Raw genomic sequence first — 25,820 nt, forward strand, 5'->3', positions numbered from 1 at the left:
AGCTTAAATGCTAAGGTGATGATTGTATGTTTCAGATCATAGACTTTTAACTATGGCATGGCCTTTGAAGTCATGTATTTAAAATTAATTTTCAATGCAGCTGTCTTTTTCTCAGAGTAAACTGCAAAGTGGGTCATTCTCCACCCACAAAATAAGGTTCTATGACTTATCTGAATGTCGTAACTCATTGGAACTGCTACAGAGATGAAGGGAGGTCACCACAAAATTAGGATTAGCGCTGTGATTGAAATATCTAGAAAAGATTATTTGAACAGTATGCATACAGAATAATCTGAAAAGTTACCAAAGCTGGAGACAGATGGCAAGCCTCAAATAGAAAAGAACTCTTTAAGGCTGTATAATTTGATTTTTTAAAAAAGTTTATAGGGCTATCAGTTTGTAGCAACAAGTTTGAAGGCTTAGGGACAGATCAAGTACCAGTCAACTGGACCTTTATTGTGGCTTTATGTTTAGAGGAGAAACATAGCATAGCCTGTGTCTAGTAAACAGGGTATTTGTTATGTTCCAAGGGATCTAAATGAACATGTCTAAAGAAACAAATCACGTAAAAGTTCTTGGTGTGTGTTGTAAATGCTTCAAATAAGCCCACATGTCTAATGTAGTAATCTCCCTCATATTTTCTTTTTCAGACTTTTGTGGTGTTGAATAAAGGGAAGGCAATTTTTCGATTCAGTGCCACCTCTGCCTTGTACATTTTAACACCGCTAAACCCTGTTAGGAAAATTGCTATTAAGATTTTGGTACACTCATATCCTTTTCATGCGAATTGTTCAAATGCTGTTTCTAAATGGTTGATTTCCAATGAAATGCATTTATCATATTTTAATATTTGTAAAATTTCTTTGCAGTGAATGATAACATTGTTAGTTTAAGGGATGATTTCCATTGGCCTTTTGTTATTTATATAACAAGTTTATCATAAAATTATTATCATAGTTCTAGAAGCAAATATGAAGCCATGCCAGACAGTGTGTCAATGGATAATATTGTATGGCAGAAACAAGAGCAAATCATCTTGCCCTTTATTATTCTCAACTAAATCATCTAATAATTGCTTAAGAGGTCTAGCCTATTATAGTGATTGTAGTGTATATACTATATAGCATATATAGTTAGTGTCACTACACATATTGACAAATGATCCAAAATTCATGTCTTGATTGGCTATCTTCAACAAGTTTACCCCCATTTCCCCTCCCTTCTCCTTCCTTCCTTTACTCTCTTCCCTCATATCCACTATTCCTTTCTTGCTTTCTTCCTTATTTTTTCTTCTTTTTGTAGAAGTCATCAACATTCAAACTCCTTTATGGCTCAGTGGTACAACACTTGCTCAGCATGTTAAAGGTGCTGGACTGGATCCCCAGTGTGACATACACATGTGCTAATTATAAGAGTAAAAAAGCGCAGGTGATGGGAAGACTAAGCATAGATTACAGTACATTTTGAAGTAATGACAAAATGGTTATAAGATGGTGTTGAGTGGTGGGCATTTTCTGTAAAACAGGCATATATAAAGCAAAATACATTATCGTATGGACACAGCAAATGGGAGATAACCTTTTGAAGTAGTATGGATTCTCTCATTCTGAAGTTTGATGTTAGAAAATGTTTATGTTTTACAATAAAATTATTTATCACCTGAACTTCCTTGTAGTGAAAACTATATTGAAATGGCAAGAACAATGCTCCTGGCAGAACGGCCAATGCTACCACCTAGTTAGCAAAAAACAATACCCCCATACCTAATGTAAACGATAAAGAAATGAGTCCCATCTCAGTCATCACCATGAACCTGCTGCAGTGTCTATTACAGGGGAATTCCAAATCAGGAGAAATGTTTTTAGAAAGAATATTAGACCATATGAGAGTTTTTGGCTGTCTTCATTAGCCATTATCATAATCCACCTAAGTAAGATTAATTTCACAGTTAACTTGTACTTTGGAATCTTTTGTGGTGGGTGGGCTTTATATGTCTATAATGAATTGGCATTTATTCCTTAACTACCATCTACTCTATTCAGCATGCTTATCATGTGCACTATTTTGACCAACTGTGTATTTATGACGTTGAGTAATCCTCCAGACTGGACAAAGAATGTAGAGTAAGTATGAATAACTTCTTGGTATGAAAAGAGAAAACCACATTCAGATTCTCTCGAGATCTCTTTGTGGTAATGGTCTGACTTGTGGCTTCCATTTTTTGAAGTCAAGCTAAACACTTCTATCTTTTGATTATTTGAGAATGATGCCCAAACAAATGACATCAATTTTTATTGTTAGAGCTCTCAGAGATTACTATGAAAATTTACTGTGCCACTCTAAGCCACCATTTGTCAATGGTTTGAAAACACTTTCTAGACGCTATTGTCATAGTGGATCCTGTTCTTAGGTTGAAGCAGCTCTTTCAACCAAAATACCAGGTACCGTTTATGACTTATAGCTAACAAAACAGAAACAACTATAAAAAACGGCTGTGTATAAACTTTTTCCAGTAAGACTAATTGAGGCATTTAGGCACATATAAATCTCATTTAATTTTAGTATTATAATACTAAAAACTAAAAAAAGGGAATATTTGGATATGAATCTTTTAATTTTTATGTGTATGAGTGTTTTGTCTTCATGTATGTGTGCATATCATGTGTGTGTGTACTGCCTGAGGAATCTGAAAGAGGGCATTGAATGCTCTGGGATTGGAGTCCAAAATACAACCTGGGTCCTTTGGAAGACAGTCAGTCTTCTGTCTAGCCTTGAGTGTCTCTTTCAAAGGGAAAGAAGTAACTCAGAGATGCTATACACACTATCAAAACACTTCTAGCATTACAAAAGTTTTGGGATTGCACATGTCTGTTAAGTAACTTTTCTAATCAACTACATGTAGTAGTTTTTGCATTGTAGTAGGGAAACAAGCAAAATTGTGGTTATCACACACACAAAAAAATTAGAAAGTGAAACCAAACAGAAACAATCTACATGGAATCCAAGGGAAAGAGAAGACAATAAGATACCTCGGTTCTGGGGTGAATGCAGAGGTTACTTCATGTAGTACACAAACATCCAAACTAAAATACAAGTCCACACAAGTGTGGCATGGTAAAATGCAACCCTTATTAATATTCAGCTACTTTATAAGTAGCGATTATACTTACTGACCTTAAACCACTTGAGCTTGGTGGGGTGGAGGATTTAGGGAAAATGTACTTGGGAAACTAAATGTGATGATTTCTGCATCTATCTTTGTTCCTCACTACGAAAGAACATCTCCTAAAAAGCCTTTCACAATAACTGATCTTAACCCTTTGTAAATATAAGTGGTTTCTAGGCTATAAAACACAATGAGTTGCCATAAGAAAATCAAATCATGTTTCTATGACTTAGATGGAATACTCAGAAAAATAAACTCAAATTGTACTTTTAAAAAACACAGTGTTTAAAAACAAGCACTCCCCACTATTTTTGGGAGAAACTGAAATAACTTAAATTGTCATCACTCAGAGAAATGGGCTAGAATGCACAATGACAGACCACAAACCCCAAAGCTGTTCGCCCTTTGAAGGCTGAAATTAGAATTCAAGCAAGCTTGAATACAAAATTATATTGAAGAATTTAGTATATCTGTGACATGAAGATTTTAGGCCAATACAGACATGAGATGCTAGAAAACCAATGATTTTATGGAATCATAAATATATATGTGAAGGAGACACGGAGACAAATGGGGGGGATAGTTTTGTAATTCTACACCTGGCTCAACAATAAAAAATAAAATCTATTTACATCCACTATAATGGCATTAAATGAGTTTAATCATTAGAAAACATGAATAGGAATATTTCAATAAAGGTGCATGAAATCACACTATGACGCCTTTCAAAGAAAACAACTATGTAGCTACTGAAAGTGAAAATTTAACAACCTATTGTTACTTGCCACCAACAGTAAGAACACTGCATTTATAGCTGACATTCTACTTCTGCAGATTCTCTACAAGCTTGAGCTTAATGATAATCCACATAATATGGGAAACTATTATTCCTTTTGTGAATATTTTTATTAGTTCTTTGAGAATTTCATACAGGGTATTTGATCATATTCACCCTCCCCAACTCCTCCAAGAAACAATTGCTCTGAAACATAAGAGGTTTAGCAACAACAGTTTTGAAGAATGAATTTTTGATAAATATGTTGTTTTCTCCTTAGTTTAATCCTTTATTCAGTTTAATAAGAACAATTAAATTAAGATTCTTGGGTAAGTACAAAAAGAAACTAAGTACTGGAAATTTTAAAAGAAAACAGCTAGAGTTTTTAATGCTCCAAACCATCTCTTTGACTTCCCCTTCACAGTTGCTAAGTTTAGCTTGGGTGCTTTTCCTAGGTATACATTCACTGGGATCTATACCTTTGAGTCCCTTATAAAGATTTTGGCAAGAGGGTTTTGCTTAGAAGATTTCACATTCCTTCGTGACCCATGGAACTGGTTGGACTTCAGTGTCATCGTGATGGCGTGAGTAATTTTTTTTATCTGATAAATTCAAAGGAATGAAAATATTTGCTATATAAATCAAGTTAAAACATGTTTTGAATACAGAGCTTTCTCATTAGTCAACTCAAATCTATGCCATATACATTATGATAATATGCATTTGACTAAATTTTAAAAGGTAGACATGTCTAGCAAATTAGCAACATATGGAACTATTTTATTGTTCCATAGTCTTTGAGCAATAACTGGAGTCATATCCTACCATCTTTCTTGTCATCAAAATCTAGTTACTCATTAACTACAATTTAATAGAAACTGCTGTGCTGCAATAAATTTCACAAACAATCATCTTCATGTAAAAGAAAATTACATTGAAATAAGGTAATTTTTTCCCTTAAAGGCAGCCTTCAGCCTTTGGCACCTGAGCTTTTATATCAATTTTGTTTGTGTATCTCAAGGGGCTCTAGATGCCAACCCAGCATTAGTTACTTAAAATGAACTTTGCCAAAACTATCTGTAACTCTGATTTAATCCTACAGGTATGTAACAGAATTTGTAAGCCTAGGCAATGTTTCAGCCCTTCGAACTTTCAGAGTCTTGCGAGCTCTGAAAACTATTTCTGTAATTCCAGGTAAGAAGAAAATGGTGTAAGGTGGTAGGCCCTTATATCTCCAACTTTTCTTGTGTGTTATTGTGTTTGTGTGTGAACTCCCTATTACAGATATGTGACAGAGTTTGTGGACCTGGGCAATGTCTCAGCGTTGAGAACGTTCAGAGTTCTCCGAGCATTGAAAACAATTTCAGTCATTCCAGGTGAGAGCTAGGTTAAACACCGAGGCTGACTTTAAATATACCATAATAATATTGGAGTTGTAAACCCACCATTGGCCTTGTTGCTTGTTATTCTGGTCTGTTACATTCAAGAATGCCAAGTTGTGTTTCAGTTTTAGTTCAGTTCCTTACAATGTTGGGAATTTCAACCTTATTCATAAAGTCAGCCTCTGAGTTTAATGGAAAGTTGCATGAGATATGCACATCTCATTGATGAGTGTTTTCATAACCCCTCTCTTGTATTTAAGATGTGTGTCTTCTCTCCTGCATTCTGATAAAGCTTTGCTGTCAATGGCTTTACTAACTGCCTTGTATTTTACCATTTGCTCCAGATCTATTTCAAAAATAGATCATCATTTATAAAGGAGAGAAGGCTATGGAGCAGCATGTGCGTGGCATGGGATCTTTACAGTCTTAAAATTCTTTTTGCCTCTTAATCACCGCTTCCTGCAGGCTGGCATAAAGAATGGGTTGGGAGAAATAGCTTTGCGAAACACAACATCGGAAAGAAAAAGTAACTGCAATTTAGTCTCCTCCATGCTTGTGGCAATACATGCAATACATGGTATCACACAGACAGAACTTGCTGAAGATTGGTGAAGAGTGGTTCAGAACCCTCTGGCAGCATGGTGTTCATACGGAAAGTTAGCCCTCTATCTGTTTCCAAGTCATGAAACTGTCCATAAGGCTTCTATGTCCATGTAGTTGAGCTGCCATTCATGGGCGATGTAGAATGTGTGCACCAACTAAGAAGAAATGTTGTCATATATTGCTCTACTGCTCAGCTGACATATTGTTCTCTCTCCAAAGGTTTAAAGACCATCGTGGGGGCCCTGATCCAGTCGGTGAAGAAGCTATCTGACGTCATGATCCTCACTGTGTTCTGTCTCAGTGTCTTTGCGCTAATTGGGCTGCAGCTGTTCATGGGCAACCTGAGGAATAAATGTTTGCAGTGGCCCCCGAGCGATTCTGCTTTTGAAACCAACACTACTTCCTATTTCAATGGCACAATGGATTCAAATGGGACATTTGTTAATGTAACAGTGAGCACATTCAACTGGAAGGATTACATCGCAGACGACAGTAAGGAGCCTTGCCACTATGTGTTAGCCTTAGTGTTGCTGAGGGAGTTGTCAGCTATAAACAGTTTATATGTGTGAAGCCACTTTGTTGGTGAACCCTTGGGAAATAACATCAAACTTATGAATTACTCAAAAAATGTATTGCAAATAAAAAAATAGTATTGTGGCAGTGGGGGGGGGGAGGATGCACCTGTGCACAACAGCACACATGAAGAGGTCAGAAGAATTCTGGGAGTCAGTTCTTATCTCCTATCATGCGTGTCCTGGGAATCAAATTCAGGTTGTCAAGGTCAGAATCAAGTACCTTTACCCACGGAGTCATCTTATCAGACCAGCCTCAATATGCTGTTTTTTAAAATGTAAATAGAATTTAATATGAAACCAAATTGGTTATTCTTTATATTAACAGGCCACTTTTATGTTTTGGATGGACAGAAAGACCCTTTGCTCTGTGGAAATGGCTCTGATGCAGGGTAAGAAGGACATAGTAATAACAATAATAATAAAGATGTAAAAATTTTATTTTTAAAAGGTGGGAGAAATGCCTTATGTGTGAATAATAATGGATGCCTCTCAAAGAAGTACAGTCTCTGAGTCATAGATGATCATTGGTAAGAGAGTTTGCAAAACTCTTAGAAAATAAACAGTCACACTACCACCAGACTAGATGGAGAGCTAATTAATAAGAAAACCCATTTACACAGGAATCTGCAAGATACTGTTTTCTTCAGCTGTATACATAAATTAATCCAAACTAGAAGTAGCCAAGATGTCATGGCATATCTAAATAAGCACATAACCTATTGTATGCAATATAATTTAATATTGTTAAATGATAAATAAATCTGAAACTCATTCATATGTGAGAAAGGCAAAAAAATTCCACCTGAAAAAGCTACACATTCCCCAGATTATAGTCACATGATGTCTGAAAAGGACAAAACAACAAAGAGAAACAAAAGATCAGAGTTTAAAGGGACTCTTGATGAGGAATAAACTAGATGAATAACACAGTATATTTAAATAGGGAAAAGGATATGATTCTTTTGTGATAAATATATTAAGCATTTGCCAAGTCATGGAATACAGAAGGGAAAATAATACAAAATTTAAAGCCCATCGGGAGGTTTGAGGATCCCAAGATGAAATTTAAATAAATACATGACAAAAGAATTTAAAGATTGCACAAATTTATGAATCAACCTCAAAAATGTGAGGTAAAAAGAGAAGTAGGTAAATGTCCTAACTTTACCTTAGGATATGAGTAGAGTCTGTGACACTAAAAGAGAAAGGAGCAATTGTCTAGCAATGAAATCTTTTCTACAGTAGCCCGGATGGCCAATCCCAAAGCCTCTGTGCATATACACTGGTGTTAAACACCTGAGAAAATAGAGGGAGACTGCTCACTGTGAGAGTGACAAGTTTCAAGCATGCAATGGGAAAGGTCTAGAATGGTCCTTGTGCTGATGGGTTAGAGTTCGAGATAAGAGACGTACTCCAAGTACAGTGGCATAGAAGCACAACTGGCTACATGGAGAAATATTTATGTGTTTATGTGTGTGCGCATCGTAGGTAAGAATGTACACAAGTACTTTCTCGTTCCATCAGCTCAGGGCTCCAGAAGTACAGACAGCTCAGTAGCAATAAACACCACCTGCCACCCAGACTTTGGTTTCTGATACTGTTCTCCTTAAGAGGAATCGGGCCTACTTAGAAGAGTGCCTGATTCTAACACTGTCTCAGGAAGTAGAAAAAAAGATTAGTCTGAAATATAGCAGAAAGTTAAAAAGTGCTACGGGATAAGAAGAAAAACAGGCTATGAAATCTTGGAGGTTGTCTGTTACCAGTGCCAACTCAAAAAGCTCCCAGAGGTCAAAGAAGGGAATTTTTAGCAAGAAATAAAATATCATTCAAAGTATAAAATAAATACCCATGACTAGATACTAATGTAAAAGCTTAGAGATTTCAGTAAAGTCCCACATAGATTTTTGTACACACCTTGCCTTTAAACAGATTGCCACTTAATTGTTAAGCATGCATGGTACATTCTCTTTCTGTTCTAAAGAGCTGAGTCTAGAAAGGGAGGAAATTGTAAACTTGAGGATGGAAGTATGCTAAGGAAAAACTGGGGACATGTGAGTAAAGATCATAGTTAATTATGATGTATTGACATGAAGACCCGAGCATCATGGTATAGGGAAATCTACTATCATTATAGACTTCCTTAAAGCTGAGTGTTTTGAAATGTGAGGTTATTTCAGACAACTCTACAGAACTGGCCAATAGGCCATCTTGCTGACTTACTGCCCACCTGCTGATGCTTTATCCTCCTCACCTCTGAGTTATTGATTCTTACCACTTTGGGAAGGATGCATGATGATGAGGTCAGACCTGGAATGTCTGGCTGCTACACTCTCACCTTTCCAAATGGCCATAAACTTGACTCCCTGTTCTTCCATTTTCTGCTGGTGTCTCTAACAAATTTCACCTGTGAGTCATCAGTTTAAGCAGTCTGGAAATGAAAGGCTCATCATAGATAATAACTTTGAATTTTGGCAATATCTCTAAAGCGTCATTGGTGGAAATAGCTGCACTTTCTCTGGAACCTCCATCATTGTTTCTTTCTTTGACAGACAATGTCCAGAAGGATACATCTGTGTGAAAGCTGGAAGAAATCCCAACTATGGCTACACAAGTTTCGACACATTTAGCTGGGCCTTCTTATCTCTGTTTCGACTCATGACTCAAGATTACTGGGAGAATCTTTACCAGTTGGTATGAACTGAATTTACACAAGTAGGATTTATATTGATGAATTCATATGAAATTCTAAGTACTGATTCATAATCTTCAGGGATATCAAGGAGGTCATAATATTAGAGTAGATGCACCTAGAATCCTCCTCAATCTCCTTTCCTACCTTATCCACTTCTTCCCTCCTCTCCCCTCCCCTTCCTATGTCTCTCACCCCATCTCTTTCATATACAAGCACACACACACACACACACACACACACACACACACACACACACACACACACACACACACAAAACAAGTAAGTTTCTTAGACAAAAGATCCTCTGCTATGGGCTTCATCCTGGAAGTATAGCTATATAGTAATAGATAGCAAAAAAACATGGAGCGTTTCTTACATGAAGCATATGCGTTCATCTAATGTACACAAACATACTCATATTATAGAAGTATATGTATGGGGAATTTCTTATATGAAAGTCATTTAGCTGAATCTGTAGAAAATGGGGAAGCATAATATTCGTAGCATTGTCCTGCATTAGGAACCCTACTAACAATACTTTGATGTAGATCAAACAAGTACTATTTTGAAATTTCATGTCAAATGACACAGCAGTCATGCTGCTGCTGATCTGATTGTTATGCTTATGTGTGCATTTCCTGGTTTCTAGCTGTTGTAGACTGATTTTTATTTGGGTATATTATATTAAAACATCTATTAAATTATCCCGTTTCTTCACTAGACATTACGTGCAGCTGGGAAGACCTACATGATATTTTTTGTCCTGGTGATTTTCTTGGGCTCTTTTTATTTGGTGAACTTGATCCTGGCTGTGGTGGCCATGGCCTATGAGGAGCAGAATCAGGCCACCTTAGAGGAGGCTGAACAGAAAGAGGCGGAGTTTCAGCAGATGTTGGAGCAGTTGAAGAAGCAGCAAGAGGAGGCCCAGGTACGGGATGGCTCTCAGCTTTTTATTGCTATTTTAGTTTCTTATTTGCAGTCTTTGGCTATCATAACTAAGCTGTAACTCCCATTTTGTATTGTATGACTGTCTGTAGCCACTGGAATTAGAAAACTGAATGCCACTCAAAATTATTCATAAAACTGGAGCCGAATAAACTTTTTACACATTGTATACCATAGAGAAATTAGGTAGGAATAATACATTAAGGATAAGGCTCATTATGCAATAGTCTCATGGAAACGGAGGGTGGGATTTAAGGAATATAATTGAGATTTCCAACTAGTAATGTTGCATTCCAATAGTAACCTTTGAAATTGTAGTCTGAAGTTCATTCATATCTAGAGCTTATGAGAAACCTCTGTGAATGGCTGCATTTTAGATTTCTTTGCAGTTGCTATATTACCAAGATAGCTTGTTGTTCAAATTAAGGCACCAGAAACACATCTGAAATCAAGTAGCAAGATTTTCAATGCCGAAGTTTATTTAGTGACTGGGTGGTAGTGTAGTATGTAGTGGCTTAGGCAGTCATAATTAGAAGAGATAGGAACACAGGACTGGATAAAAAGGTGTGGGGTGTGCTCTCTAGTTACTGCAAGAAGAAAGTTGTAGGCAGATGCATAGGAGCCTGACCTCTGTCTATTCCTGTTGCTGTTCCTAGCTTCTTTCCTCCCGCCACTGACAACACTTGGCATGGATAGACTTTGTGTAGGCCTTGCTGATAAGTTTCTTTGCTGTTATAACTTGGAGTTTTCTAACAACTAACAAAGCAGAACAACTTCTGTGTTTTTACTTTTCTTCCATGCCTTTCTTTTATAAAGTGGGTACTGAAATCCCCAGATGCTTCATCCTCTTTTCTTCTATTGTTGTGTTTGGCTTTGTCTACTCATCTTTAAGGGTGTTTGTTTTCTTACAGAGTCTGTAGTGGTCTTTATACTCATGGGTACAAGTCTTTGACATTTGCTGGAGCTGGCTTCCCATCTGATAATGGGTTTAAAGCAAATGTTTTTCTTGTAATGAAGCAGAGTTTATTACTTTTTTCATGTTAAAATCTAATGCTTTATTAAACCACTTTTAAAATAAGTACCTCAGATTTCCCCCATATTGTCTACCAAATTTATACAGCTTTCTGCATTCACCGTGGTCAATGCCCAATATAAGTGAAGGTATGCATAAAATGTTAGCTGCATGTATTCTGTTTTATATACATAGAAAGATAATAATTTAAAAACCATTTTGGGGGACAAGATATCATTTCTCTGCTAAATTGACTTGGCACTTTTGTCAAAAATCAATTGCCCAGCTGGGCAATGGTGGCACACACTTTCAATCCCAGCACTCAAGAGGCAGAGACAGGGGATCTATGGGAGTTTGAGGCTAGCATGTTCTACCAAGTGAGTTCCAAGACAGCCAGGGCTATTACACAGAGAAACTCTGAACTATTGTAGTTTTATAGATGACCATGTTATCACCCTATCTTTGGTTTTCTTTTCAAAGATATTTTGAGTCTTTGTGATTACAAACAAGTTTTTAAGTAAACTTGTCTACACCTACACCAAATTGGATAGTTTCTCTATCAATATCTTTTGCTATACTGCCTAATTTGGTGTTAATTCCATGGAGTATACTTTTCATATCAGACATTGTGGCTGTCTCTAATGAATATTCTCAACATATATAGCACAGTTGTATCGTCACTTTATTTTTGTTCAGTGTCTGTTTTAGTTTTTGTATGTCTCAATTTTTTTCTGTGTCTTGGATTACACCTTTTTTTCCTTTTTAAAGTTCCTCAATTGAATTCTAGAAAATTAATTTTGGGTATCACTGGATATTTTTGCATTCCAGTAAAACTTCTTGGTCTTTGTGATGAGACAGTTTCAACATGAATTAGCAGTTTGATGCTTTCACATCTTCAAACATTTGAAGATTTGGCAGATAGGACCAAAGTAGTATTTAATGTAAAATGATTAATCACCTACACCTGAGTGACACCCTCTTTAAATAATACCCAATGCCACTTAAAATGAGGTTGCTGGGCATTGGTGGCATGTGCCTTTAATCCCAGCACTCGGGATGCAGAGGCAGGTGGATCTCTATGAGTTTGAGGCCAGCCTGGTCTCCAGAGCAAGTGCCGGGATAGGCTCCAAAGCTACACAGAGAAACCCTGTCTCAAAAAAAGCCAAAAACCAAACCAAAACAAACAAACAAACAAACAAAAACGAGGTGCTTGCTGGTGCAGATGGTCAGTACATGCATAAAGTAATGTGAATGGAGGGTGCCTTCTCTCTTATAACTCAGAAAGCTTCATCTCTGTCTCTCTCTGTCTGTCCTCTCTCTCTCTCTCTCTCTCTCTCTCTCTCTCTCTCTCTCTCTCTCTCTCTCTCACACACACACACACACACACACACACACACACACTCTCCACTGAGTAGTAGTCTAAATACTCAAGATGGATCTCAAAAGAGCTCCAGGGTTCTATCTTGTTCAGACCTTTCCTTGTGTGTCTGTCTTATGAACCATAGCCACCTTGGTTATTGTCTATTCTCATGAAGTCTACCCTTCCACTGCATTTCAGTCTAGGAGTCCAAGATCTTAATTCACAATATTGATGGAGATCTTTTGCATTCCCATTCCCCAGTGTTTTAGAACATCTTGACTAGAAGTTCAGTGTCTTCAGAACCATCATTTTATCTGTTTTTGTATTGTCTTGATTATTTCAGGAGAAAGCAAATCTGACTCCTGCTAGCCCCGCTGCACCAGAAGTAGAGGTCCAATCAAAGTGTTTTACCACTGGCCTTTTTGAGTTTATCTTTTTCTCATATGAACAAACATAGATCATTGAATTATTATTTGAATTACAGTGTATAATTGGAATTTTCAGACCAAATGTTTAAAGTTTCAACTATTCTGAGTTACTTGCAAATGCTACACAGATAACACAATATAAGAATTAGTTTCTTCTGAAATGTAGTCACTTTGAGGTAAAATATCACACAAATTAAAAGTGCACAGTCTTTTAAACTTCACAAGTGAAATTCTCAACTAGGTTTAGACTGTGTCTAATAAGAGTTTAAAGGGTCTGATTGTCTATCTCATGGTTAAATCAGATAAAATGTGTCATTTCCCCACTCAATAACCAATTATTGGATTATGGTGACTAAATCACCATGATTGGATACAGCATTCGATTTATAGCACTCAAAATGTACTTCAGGGAAAGGGGCATTTTCTGGGGGAAATCAGAGTACCAAGTCCATTTTAGGTTTTTTTATTGATAATGTGGTTAATAATGGCTTCTGAATAGTAGAGGAAGGGGAAGAAGGCTTAGTGTGTACTTATGAAGCCAAGGTCACGTCCATTACCTAGGACCCTTCAGAACTTGCCATCCAGCCAGTGGCTTCACAAAACACAACATCACTTTCATTTTTACTTAATGTTTGTAAAGGTCCTATGAGTTTAATCGTTTTTGCAGATTGGGAAATGTACACAGCTCAGTGGACTCACAAAATCAAATGTGAGTTTTAAAAACAGAAACGCTAACATTAGCACAAATGTTTTGCCCTCAGTCATTGTAATTGTACTTGATATCTAATTTGTGACCTTTAAACTTCAATATTACACAGTTTAGCCTATCCCAGACTGCATAGGTCTATTGGGAAAATATTAGGGTAAGCTATAGGGTACAATTTGAAATCATGATATTTAAGATATCTGGTATAAATTGACGGTTGTATAGTTAGTGTCTTACAGCTTTGAACAAGGTTTTAACTTAATCCCATATTTAAAATGAAGAATTAGTCATGTGATCGCATTCTGAAGGACTCATAGATACAGTATAAATTATAGAATTTATTTTGAGTCATAGAGAAGTATCCTAAGAAAATGTTACCGACATAAACATTAAGTACTAACTTGCCATTTGTTATGGAAGGAATTCAGGATGTTAGTTGTGAATGATTGACTATCAGTCTGAGCAAGCAGGACATTGGCCACATCTCAGAGCTGGGAGTAAACAGGTGCACGGACATGAGCGACGACAGGAAACATCTGCCTTTGAGGGAGTCGGCAAATCTCTGAAAGTGGAACAAGTGACAGATTTGAGTTCATGAGTGACATGGAAAATGTGTTGTGTCAGAGGTTGCTTTTGTTGCCTTAAAAAAAAACTGTTTTGGATTTGAATTGTTTGAGCTGTTACTCAGAATAGGCAGGGAAATTGTGTCATATGCAAGGTAAACTCCAAAAGTGATTTAAATGAATGATAGTTTTAGGACTGTGGCCAGAGAGTATTACCGCTGCTTCCTACATTTCCAGGGACAAACAAATCCATAAATGATATCACTGGCCATCCTGTGTTTGTGTCTGTACATAGAAGAAAGGAAAACTAGGACTTAATTTGGATAGAACAAAGACACGTGTGAATTCACACATTTGGCAATACATATTACGTATCTCCTATGCATACCACAGGCTATACTGTATTTGATTTTCTGTAGACAAATGCTTTGTTGATTTACTTTACTGTGCATATGTAGTTATATTATGCACTATCTTCACTATTCTTCACCTTGTCACCATGAATGATTTAAGAAATGATGGTCAGTCAATTTTTTTAAAAAAAATTGACTATCTTACACTGTGTTATAAACAGCTAAATGCTGAGTTATACTTTCAGTTACTTGTAGGCATTGTCTCAAATCACTGTTAAATCAGGGACCCTGCACGGGTCTAGTGCTCAATATCAACAAATATCCATGTTGTATGTTCTGTACTGCTGAGTCCAACACACAAATTCAAGACTGTACTCAACATCCAACTGCCCACTGAGATCCCACTGACCCAAGAAACACTGCAACATAGTGTAGTTGGTTTTAAGGCTTTCTAAAATTTTAGTCAACATAAAGTTGAAAAACAAATACACAAGAGGGCTTGCTTATTCTCAGGAAGGAACAGAGCACACGGCGCTGACCAAATTCACTAAATGGGTTTTACATTTATTTCTTCCTAGAGTACATTGCCCTTATACACACCATCCCCACACAGCCTTCCGTGAAATCTTGAAATCAAAGCTAAGTTGCCCCCCACGAAACACTAGGGTCAGGAGACTGACAATAAGAAGCCTTTTATATCTTTGCCCACTAAGGATTTATTGAGGACTTTCTATGTCAGGTGGCATACCAGCTACTGTAAAGGAAAAAATAAAATGCCTGTGTGACTTACACTCCAAGATGAAGATAAACAAAATGGTAGATACATTGGAGTTATTTATATCTAATAATGGCATATGCAACAAATATGGCCAATATTTTCATAATTTGATCTTTTTTACTCTGAGCTTCTGTTTAAAAACAGGAACATAGTTAATGAGCCCTTGGCTCGATATATGTTATGTTGTTCCATATCCTCACTGAGTCATGGTTAAATCATTTCCAGCCTGAAAATATGATTCCTATGATGAAATGAAAAATATTCACTAGGTTTGTTTTTTTTTTACCACAAAGCTGGGTTTGTTAGACTGATAAGTCCAGAAACTCGAAATTTATAAGAATACATGATGCTGAGATACACAAAGAAAATGCATGAGGTGTTCTCATAATCTTAAGAAAAAATCAGAAATTTATTTATTACTATGCTTATCATCATAACAATAATACAAAATTTGTAAGCATTTAAAGTTTTACAACTGAAAATTCTGTGCAACACTGTCAGTAATTAGAACATCTCAGAGTTGTGAACCATAGAACTAGATGTAAGCCAAGCCCAAGATGAAAAGAAACTGATCCATCCACTTCGAGCTCTTTCATCTAAGGTAAAATAGTCACACATTGAAGGTTTGCTTTGGGTTGGGTTTGGGATGGGGCTGTACTATGTAGCCCAGGTTGGTTAAAAATTCCCAGTCCTCCTTTCTCTGTTCCCCAAGTGCTAGGGTTACAAATGTACACTACCACATCCTGAGCTTGAAATGTCACAAAAATTAAAAGAAAACCTAACAAATGATCCAGGACCACATGCTTATTCACAATCACACAGAAGACGAACAATCCCTGGGGAGAAGCAAGACCGAGATCAAAGAGGACGTAGCTCCATAGAAACAGGTGCTCTTAATGGAGACCAAGTTCTTTCAGGTCAGCAAATGTCTCCTGAACTGAAGCTAACCTCTGGAGAGTTCATTCTTAAAGGCCATTCCAGACCATATGCTACACTGGGCTGTCTTTGCTTTGATGCACATTGTATTATGCCTTTAAAAAGGTAAAAGCTATTGTTAAGTAAAACAGAATGCAGAGTTCTCCCTCCTAGTTGATGATCACAGGTGGCAGCATGCCTGCCCTCGCTCCTGCTTCCAGGCACTTACTCTAAGCCTCTCCTGGCCCATTCTCAACAGGCAGTGGCTGCAGCCTCGGCGGCATCCAGAGATTTCAGTGGCATAGGAGGGTTAGGAGAACTGCTGGAGAGTTCTTCAGAAGCTTCCAAGTTAAGCTCCAAAAGTGCCAAGGAGTGGAGAAACCGGAGAAAGAAGAGGAGACAGAGGGAGCACTTGGAGGGGAACCACAGAACCGATGGGGACAGGTTTCCCAAGTCAGAATCAGAAGACAGTGTCAAGCGAAGAAGCTTCCTGTTCTCTCTGGATGGGAACCGGCTGACTGGCGACAAGAAGCTGTGCTCTCCCCACCAGGTACCGAGGTCTGAGAAGCAGTCTGCAAATTGCTGCATGGGTTTTGGTAGATCTTTCTGGGGCTGCCTTTGAGTGCCAGGGTGCTGACCTCACCCAGTTAGGTAAAATTGTATCACCTTTGTCTTAGAAAGGAATTTTGAAAAATTAAGTCAGGGAAAACTTTAAGATAACTGTCTTTAAACATTTCACAATTTTGATAACATACTTATTGCTTTTTTGGTTTTTTGTTTTGTTTTGTTTTGTTTTTGGTACAGGCTGTTTCTCAGACATTTCACTGCAATTACATTGGAAGCTTCTGCTCAGTTTCCCCGTTTTAAGAACTGATAAGCCTGGCTTCTTTATGAAGCCACTGCTTTGATTATAGGAGGTTATATTACAACATATATGTCAGCTCTGGAAAAGAATGTCTGCTGATTTGGCTGTCTTCTTTAGTGTGAAAACTCTACTTAGAATTCTCCATTATCATGGCATGGTACATAAGAGAAAATAACTGCTCTTGACAGACAACATTGAAGTCAGTTAATTATGGCAGTGAATTAAGGCCAACTATACAGTTCACCATACCAGTGTTAGCATTACTTTTTTTTTTTTTAGGCCAAAGACAATAAAATAGTTTCTGCTTTTTTGACTTAAGCAAGGTCTATTTACTACAAACAGTAAACAGTACTGGAAACCACAATAAACACCATTGTGCTTTGAGGCTATACTATCTGAGCATTGTATCCTATAAATTACAAACTCTTCAAATAATAATAAATTTACTTGAAAATTATACCCTAATGTGAGTAAAGCAAAAACAAACAAAAAACTGTAAATCAACCAGAGTATTGCTTTAAAAAGCAAGACTTTAATGAAATTAAGTGTGAAAATCATGAAATTTTAGCAAAAAAGTGGCAGCCACAAACTTTAGTTCAGTATAGCACTCAGTTATTTTTCTTGTTTTGATTTTGTTTACTTTTAGACAGAGTTTCACTATATAGCCAAGACTATCCTTGAACTCACAACTTTAGCCTTGAATTCACTGTCTTAAAGAACTATGTAAGCATTATATAAGAATCCTGTTATTAAGGAAAAGTTAAAATTGATGACTTCTAATGAAAGAAACTAAAAAATTAGTTGAATAGTTGTGATTGTTTACGAATGCATTTTGTTGATGTTTGCATGACAGTTACATGTCCTTTGATAATGGGATTATTTCCCTTCTTGTTTAAAAATGTATAAATTAGTTCCATCAAGAAGCAGGTATTTACTAAGCACTGTTTTGGTTTCTTTTCCAGTAACTGTGATAAATACTCTAACAAAAGTAATGTAAGTGAGAATGGCTTTATTCTGGCTTATGGCTCCAGGTTGTAGTGCATCTTTGCAAGGAAGTTAAATGGGCAGGAGCTTGAGAGAATAGAATCATGGCTCCATAGCCAAGAAACAGAGCAATGATTCTTATGCTTGCTGCCCTACTCTTTCTTCCTGCAGTCTAGGACCTGGCTTCTGAATGGTACCACTCACACTTACTATTGGTATTCTCGCCCTAATTAACCCAATTAAGATAATCCGCTACACACATATTCAGAGGACCATTCCCTGAAGTGATTCAAGATTCCATTAATTTGAGAATTAACACTAATCATCACAATTACAATTGATATAACAGAAAGAGCTCTAGATGTTGAAAATGCTTTAATGAAAAATTAGATTCCATTCACTGATATAATGGAAATTTATTCTGAAGGTTGAGGCAGTAATCATGTCAGACATGTCACATACTATGTTGGATGGTGATAAACACTGTGAGAACAGGAGCCATGTAATTGGAAATAAAATTTTAAATTGGATGGTTTGAAGGTGACATTCTAAGATTTGGAAGGATCCTGGGAAGAAACTATACCATGGGACTTCTTCCCAGGTCTGATGGAAGGGAATTTGCAAAATGTTTTGTGACAATCGGTTAACAATCCTCATAGAGCAATGAGGCTTGAGTGGCTGGTGCTGAGGGAACCACAGAAAGGCAATGGCAGAAGGTAGTCATTATTTTAACACTAAAAACAAAAGCAGTATGTGCATTTGAACAATTCATTTTGATAGATACATGAAAGATGACAGTTGATGATGGAATAGATAGGTGAACAGCTAGACTGATAGACTTTTTCAAGAGTAAAAGGAATACTGATAAGTATTGAATCTACAAATCCAAATCAAGAAGAAGGCATCAATGCAGGACTCAAGCAGAACTATGACAGAAGCGCTTTAGAATGTTAGCTTTATAGGCAACAAAAGGTTTTCTCTTACAGAAAAGAGAATGGAAGCAACAGGACAGCAAGCATAAATGGCCTGGGCATACTCTTCAAAACAATATTACTCCTGAAAATGTCAAAGCAGAGGGAACTAAGTTATGGGCACCCAGTCCTCCTTTACTGATGTGAATTTAACTGCTATTTTACATTCATTGCATTACTTACTTTTATAGGCATAATACATAGTCATTGTACCACATGAAAAATTAGTTCAAGGTATATAATGGAAACTCTACTCCCTCAAGATTTTAACCGTGGTATTTGGACATACTGGGAACATTGATTTTAAGTCAGAGTCTTATAGCTATAAACAAATATAGTTGTGGATATATTTAAGCTCTGATGTGCATAGATGGGTATTTCCAACAAATATTCATTGTACATAGTTTACTAAAACACCTGTTAGTTCCCTGTGTCTTCTTCATCATTCTCAACCCACATTGGGTTTAGACCCTATCCTCAGGGTTGTGTCACAAAGAATCAATACTTACACTTTCCCTTTTACTATTGGAAATTAAGAAAATGTCCACACGTATCTTCTTAGAACAGGGAAAAACAAAATGAAGCCAACACCTGTAATTTATGTACAGATAGGCATGAGGCATGGGAAATGGTCTTTTAGTTCAGCATAAAAGCTCTTTCTCCAGAGAATAGCTTGCCACAGCTGCGGGTATTCCCTTAACTCTGCCGCATCTTCAAGGGTGTTATTTTTGGTTTATTTTCTCTGAATACTATTTTTGTTATCTTCTTTTTTGGGCTCTATTGCCTTGAAAGCTGTGCCCACACCCATTATTATACTTTCCAAAGAGTGAAAAGAAGTTTCAAATAAACTCAAAGATCTGGAACGCCTCTGAAAAATCCCTGACATAAAAGCATGCCAATTACAAGCATATTCAGATATGGTATAGATGTAAAAACATGCAATACTCTCAAGCAATGTAACAGAAGCAGATTTTCACTTCCTAGGAACAGTTTTAGAGCACAGGTATATTAAGATTACTACATCTAACCATCCTAGAAATTAATGTAAGGAATACTAGAGTAAATTGTAAGTTTATACTTCTCTGAGTATAGAGATCTACCTGGATTTGGAATCATATGGAATGTGGATTAAAAATCCAAGTTACTGAATCCCATCTGCTATGTCTTCATTCTCTCTCTCTCTCTCTCTCTCTCTCTCTCTCTCTCTCTCTCTCTCTCTCTCTCTCTCTCTCTCTCTCTCTCTCTCTCTCTCTCTCTCTCTCTCTGTGTGTGTGTGTGTGTGTGTGTGTGTGTGTGTGTGTGTGTGTGGTTACGAAGAGATGAGGGGCAGGGGATAAGAGCAAGAAAGGAAGCAAAAAGCAATACCATTATTAATGATGGGGAGAGCAAACAATATTCCATTGCCTGACCAGGGGTATTTTTAAAAACTATCACCACAGTAAAGTCAATCCTGAGCTATTGTTCAGTGCAATTTAAAAATCCATTCAGAGAGTCAAAGAAGGATCTAAGTTACATCCTCTTTTCTGTTATTACAGAACAACTTACCAGTTTATTTTGTGGGCTGTGGACATAGCCCATTGGTATATGCTTGCCTAGCCAATATTGAGTAAGGCAAGGAGTGTGTTGCTCAGCAAAACAAGGAAAAAAAAAAACCCAAAACAAGAACATCAGTAATACCATCATTTTCATTTATATAGCTCTCATTAACATAACATGTCACACAAGAATCATCTTTGTTCCCATCATATTATATACCTTGGATCTTTAAGTTAGTAATATGTTTTTAGTAGACAAAGTACCACAGAGAGCATTGAAATCCTCTTAAATTTGCTGTGACAGGTAGACCCTCAGATCAAGTGAATAACTGGTCACTCTGTTGGAAATTGTTAAAAAATGTGGAAGACAGAGTCCTGTGACATGACTCTAATATGGATAGAGACAAGCCTAGCAGCCTTTCTGGTAGAATCCAGAAGCGAATAAAGACCCAATGATTTTTTAATACTGCAGTTATCAAGTTGATTTGCTGTTAAGTACACCTAGAACTTGGCATAAATATTTAGAATCTGAACTAACAGTTTCACTTGAGCCAATTTTCCCCCCAAGTTGCATGCCCTTCAGATCCCAGCACTGAGAAATGGAAGCTGCCTCCTACTTGTGTCTTCCCATTTCACTTGCATTGTGATAGCACACTCCACACTGTGAAGTGCTAGGGTGAAGCTCAGATGAAGTACCAATGAATGTAGTCAATTGTGGATCAGGAGTCTTAGAGTGTCATTCTTTATAATTAAATACACACTGACTTTTGCACTGTGGTGTTCTACACAAAAAGGAAAGCCACGTGTTCCCTATGAATTCTATTACCCGTATTTAAGAACAAGCTGACACCAACCTAAATAGAAGTGATTTCTGCAATCTTGAGATTTTTATTAAACAATTATGTTCCACCTTGCCCCTGTCCCCGATCTCTTCCTTCCTTGCTTTCTCCCCAGTCTCTCTTGAGCATCCGTGGCTCCCTGTTTTCCCCAAGACGCAATAGCAAAACGAGCATTTTCAGCTTCAGAGGCCGGGCGAGGGACGTGGGGTCTGAAAATGACTTTGCGGACGATGAGCACAGCACCTTTGAAGATAGCGAGAGCAGGAGAGACTCGCTGTTTGTGCCACACAGACCTGGAGAGCGACGCAACAGTAACGTTAGTCAGGCCAGTATGTCATCCAGGATGGTGCCAGGGCTTCCAGCAAATGGGAAGATGCACAGCACTGTGGATTGCAATGGTGTGGTTTCCTTGGTGGGTGGACCATCAGCTCTTACGTCACCTACTGGACAACTTCCGCCAGAGGTGATAATACATAAACCAGCTACTACTGACATTTTACTTCAATTTGAAAAAAATACATACATACACACATACATACATACGTACATACTGTACGTATGTATGTATGTATGTGTGTATGTGTGTATGTATGTATATATATATAGGCCTGGGCAGCTGAGCCTGTTCTGTGACCCTACTTCCTCCAAATGAAAGTGCTTAAAAGTAACACATGATTAAGTGAATGAAAACAAAACAACAACAACAACAAAAACCCACTTTATTTATTTGTGTAGAAGTCTTATTAGCTTTTCAGGTTAAAAGTACTCAGAATTTAGAGTCTGAGGTAAAACACAAAATTGCAACTTCAGTAGATTTACCACAAATACCAAATAATTAGCACTTTCACAATCAAATCTTATTATCAACGTTTCCCTTAAATTATAATCATCCATCAGCTCATATCCTGAAATGTTTGTCTTCTCAAAATTAAATATTGTAATAACTGATGTATTGACAATGGACAGTTTTTTACAACTGCCAATATTATAGTGCTATTTGAAAAATCATTCCAAAATAAAATTGTTGATTATAGAATGGCATATGGAAATAAAGAAATCTCAGGAAAGCACACACATTTCATTGTACATCTGTGTTTGTGCATGGAAAAAATGGCCCATATATGTCAGTTTGTCAATATAGCCTCAAAGAAAATAAACCAGCCTTGAGACTATATAATAATATTTAGTTTTGTGGGAAGATACACTTATTTCTCACAACTACAAGTTGAAAGATAATTTGTATTTGAATGAAAAGTAATTGCAGCATGCTTATAAAATAAGTTCCCCCCAAACATTGTCATGTTAAAATGCTTGTGTGAAACAATTGCTTTGTACAATTGCATCCAGCCAGTGAACGCTTGTCAAAGGATCTGTGGTCTTTTTAAAAATGTGTTTATAATAATATATTCAATGTCTTTTTATTACTTGAGATTGTTACCTAAAAACCTTGCATGAAGCATGATTTTTCCAGAGCAATGCTATATATTCTCATGCTATCCTTGGAGAAGGGTGGTTTGAGCCATCAGTATTTGGTTTGCAGGGCACCACCACTGAAACGGAAGTCAGGAAGAGAAGGCTAAGTTCTTACCAGATTTCAATGGAAATGCTGGAGGACTCTTCTGGAAGACAGAGAGCCATGAGCATAGCCAGCATCCTGACCAACACCATGGAGGGTGAGATGCAGGCTTCCCATTTTACAGTGACTGCTCTGAACATCCCTTCTTTCTTCAGACCCCTTAATGGCTTCCCATGTCTAGAATTCTGTTGCAGATATACTTACGTGAAAGAGTACGCCTTTCATATTGGTTATAAAAAAGAGTATTGACATATTTCTCTTTCACTTGGATCTTTACCTTGCTTGTATAGTGGCATTTACCAACTTGATATCATACCATTGAAGACTTATCCTAATGTTACATTATCCAACAGAATAAGTCCTTCTCCATTCAGCCTGCATGTGTCAATGATGTTACGGTTAGAGAAGGATAGCAGTGAATTGGACAAAGCCAAGCCTGTTTTTCATTTAAACAAGGTCCCTAAAAGTGTGCTTCCTTTTGTCATCCATATTCACAGTTACAAAATTTCTCTGAAGTCCACTTGACACAAATGTTCGGTGATTTTATTCACTGTTTAACATCCCTTTTAAATTTTCTTTTAACAGTTCCATTTGATAGTGATATTATTGCATTTTTGTTCGATTATTACTTGTTTTAAAGTAGAATATTAAATCCAAAGTACTTTTTGTATTTGAAAAGAGAAAGCAGGTCAATATCAGTATGCTATTTAATGGATATTTTATGGAAATACATAATAAGATTGTTTTCTATACAGTCTATTAATCCCAGTATCACAAACTTCTATGCCCAAGAATAAGCATCAATTTTATCATGTCATTTACTATGAAAAAGAATTCATTTTTACTGTTATTTACTTCTTTCCTTCTTTATTACCCACCAGAACTTGAAGAATCTAGACAGAAGTGTCCACCATGCTGGTATAGATTTGCCAATGTGTTTTTGATCTGGGACTGCTGTGACGCATGGCTAAAAGTGAAGCATCTTGTGAATTTAATTGTGATGGATCCATTTGTTGATCTTGCCATAACAATTTGCATTGTATTAAATACCCTATTTATGGCCATGGAGCACTATCCCATGACTGAGCAGTTCAGCAGTGTGTTGACCGTGGGAAACCTGGTAAGTGCTATAGGGGATGAAGCAATGGAACAGAGAAAAATACCACCCTTAATGTATCAAACTAAAAATTGCATCTTCTTTCTCTACAAGAAGAGACATCTAAAGGACTATACAACACACCTCAGATAGGATCTGAGTTTCAACTCATGTTGAGGCTGATTATGTAGGACAATAACCATGGTGTCCTAGAGTTGTAAACTCCTCACAATTTTGAGGCTTATATACAGGAAGTAAAGGGCCAGAGGAAACACAAGATCCACAAGGTTTGAACTTACAAGGTCTTTACAGAAACCATATCCTCTGGATCAATTTCTATTTTTTAAAAGGCACAAGTGTTGAGAAGTGAATTACTTAATAATAAATAGCTTCAGTGGTAATTATCCAATAGAGAAAATACTTGCTAAAACACTTATGTAGGACTCTCAGTGTGTGAAGGTAACTAACTAATCATAGGGAAGATTGCACTTAGAGATATTTTCAAACAAATAACCTTTCATGCTTTTTAAGACTTTAAAACTGGCATAAGTTAACCTGTTCTTCCTAGAATACACCTAGAATTTGGTTGTGATGACATTGACTCATCTATTTCAAGATGGTTCACAGTATTCAAAATCATTTTGACAACCTGTAACATATCTTTAACATCATCCTTAGGCCCGTGACCCACAAGTAACTCAGTATAGAACTCATTGCCAATTATAAAGTACTGATATTTTGATATTTAATCATCAGCAGGCAAATACCTGGCTGTTTTGTGTTCCTGTGAAGGCTGCTGAGGCCTTGCAAGGTTCCCGAGATGCACCTGACTGGGACAGTGAGGGAATAAAGAAAAGACAGACACACAGACACAAATTAGCTGGGATTGGCTAGGGTGGGCTCTCTGCTAGAGAAATGCATCAGTCCCTGGAAGCTCAGTGTGTTTATTATAGAGAGTTGAATAGAAAGTTGGGGTAGTTTCATATAGCTCAACAAGGATGCAAGGTCATTACATACAGATAAACAGGGAGGCAGGATTACTATATACAGCTGAATCAAGGTGACAGGTTTAGTGGACGGACATTTTCTGTATACACTCTCAACATCCACACATGGACCAGAGGAAGACTTTGCCATTCTTTTGAGCCTTATTCCAGGAAGTAGTTTTTTTGTTTGTTTATTTGTTTAACGGTTTGCATTGAGACATAAATTTGTTCTTAAATTGAAGGCACCAAATTTAGTATTAATTAATAACTATGTTATACGAAAGACAATAAGAGAATGTTAATGAGTATCTTCATTTTCCTCCAAAGAATTCTTAATGCCTAATGTCCAAAAATGTTTCCCGAAAGCTGTGTAGGATAAGTGACTCCTTACTGTAGTTTCTGGGAAGTACTTTATAGCTGGAGCATATAGTTCTCTTTCAAGCAGTCGTAAGTGGAAGTGGATGTGCTTGGCTTGCTAAGGCCTGAAGCTGATCACATGATTCTTTCTGACAAAAGGATACTAATCAGGGCTTTAAATTGTAGGGATCTCCAATTGTGACTATCAAATGTACTCTGTGAAAAAAATCTTTCTTTCTTGCCTTAAGGCAGACAACCTATTATTCCTAGTCAGTTTTGCATTAGAAATCCCCAATCTTTAGGGATCTAACGTACTGCACCTCCAAAATAAGATGATCAGAAGCAGACATGGTAGCAT

The 25,820-nt window shown here is 37.0% G+C and overlaps 1 protein-coding gene across 9 annotated transcripts in view; it reads left to right on the forward strand.

Moving 5' to 3' along the window:
• The window catches only part of Scn3a (sodium voltage-gated channel alpha subunit 3), a 108,317-nt gene that overhangs the window by 33,622 nt on the left and 48,875 nt on the right, over positions 1–25,820 (forward strand). For 3 of the 9 annotated variants that reach the window (XM_027420280.2, XM_027420281.2, XM_027420283.2), the window contains 12 exons: positions 651–769; positions 2,034–2,123; positions 4,397–4,525; positions 5,044–5,135; positions 6,146–6,418; positions 6,827–6,890; positions 9,051–9,192; positions 9,915–10,121; positions 16,513–16,803; positions 21,563–21,910; positions 22,988–23,120; positions 23,905–24,143. In XM_027420280.2, coding sequence (XP_027276081.1) covers positions 651–769; positions 2,034–2,123; positions 4,397–4,525; positions 5,044–5,135; positions 6,146–6,418; positions 6,827–6,890; positions 9,051–9,192; positions 9,915–10,121; positions 16,513–16,803; positions 21,563–21,910; positions 22,988–23,120; positions 23,905–24,143 — 2,127 coding nt within the window. Of the gene's footprint in view, positions 1–650; positions 770–2,033; positions 2,124–4,396; positions 4,526–5,043; positions 5,136–5,225; positions 5,318–6,145; positions 6,419–6,826; positions 6,891–9,050; positions 9,193–9,914; positions 10,122–16,512; positions 16,804–21,562; positions 21,911–22,987; positions 23,121–23,904; positions 24,144–25,820 lie in introns of those variants that run through there. The other 6 variants (XM_027420282.2, XM_027420284.2, XM_027420286.2 and 3 more) reach the window with 6 other exon arrangements.

This window comes from Cricetulus griseus, chromosome 6 (assembly GCF_003668045.3).
Source record: "Cricetulus griseus strain 17A/GY chromosome 6, alternate assembly CriGri-PICRH-1.0, whole genome shotgun sequence".
Classification (NCBI taxonomy): Eukaryota; Metazoa; Chordata; class Mammalia; order Rodentia; family Cricetidae; genus Cricetulus; species Cricetulus griseus.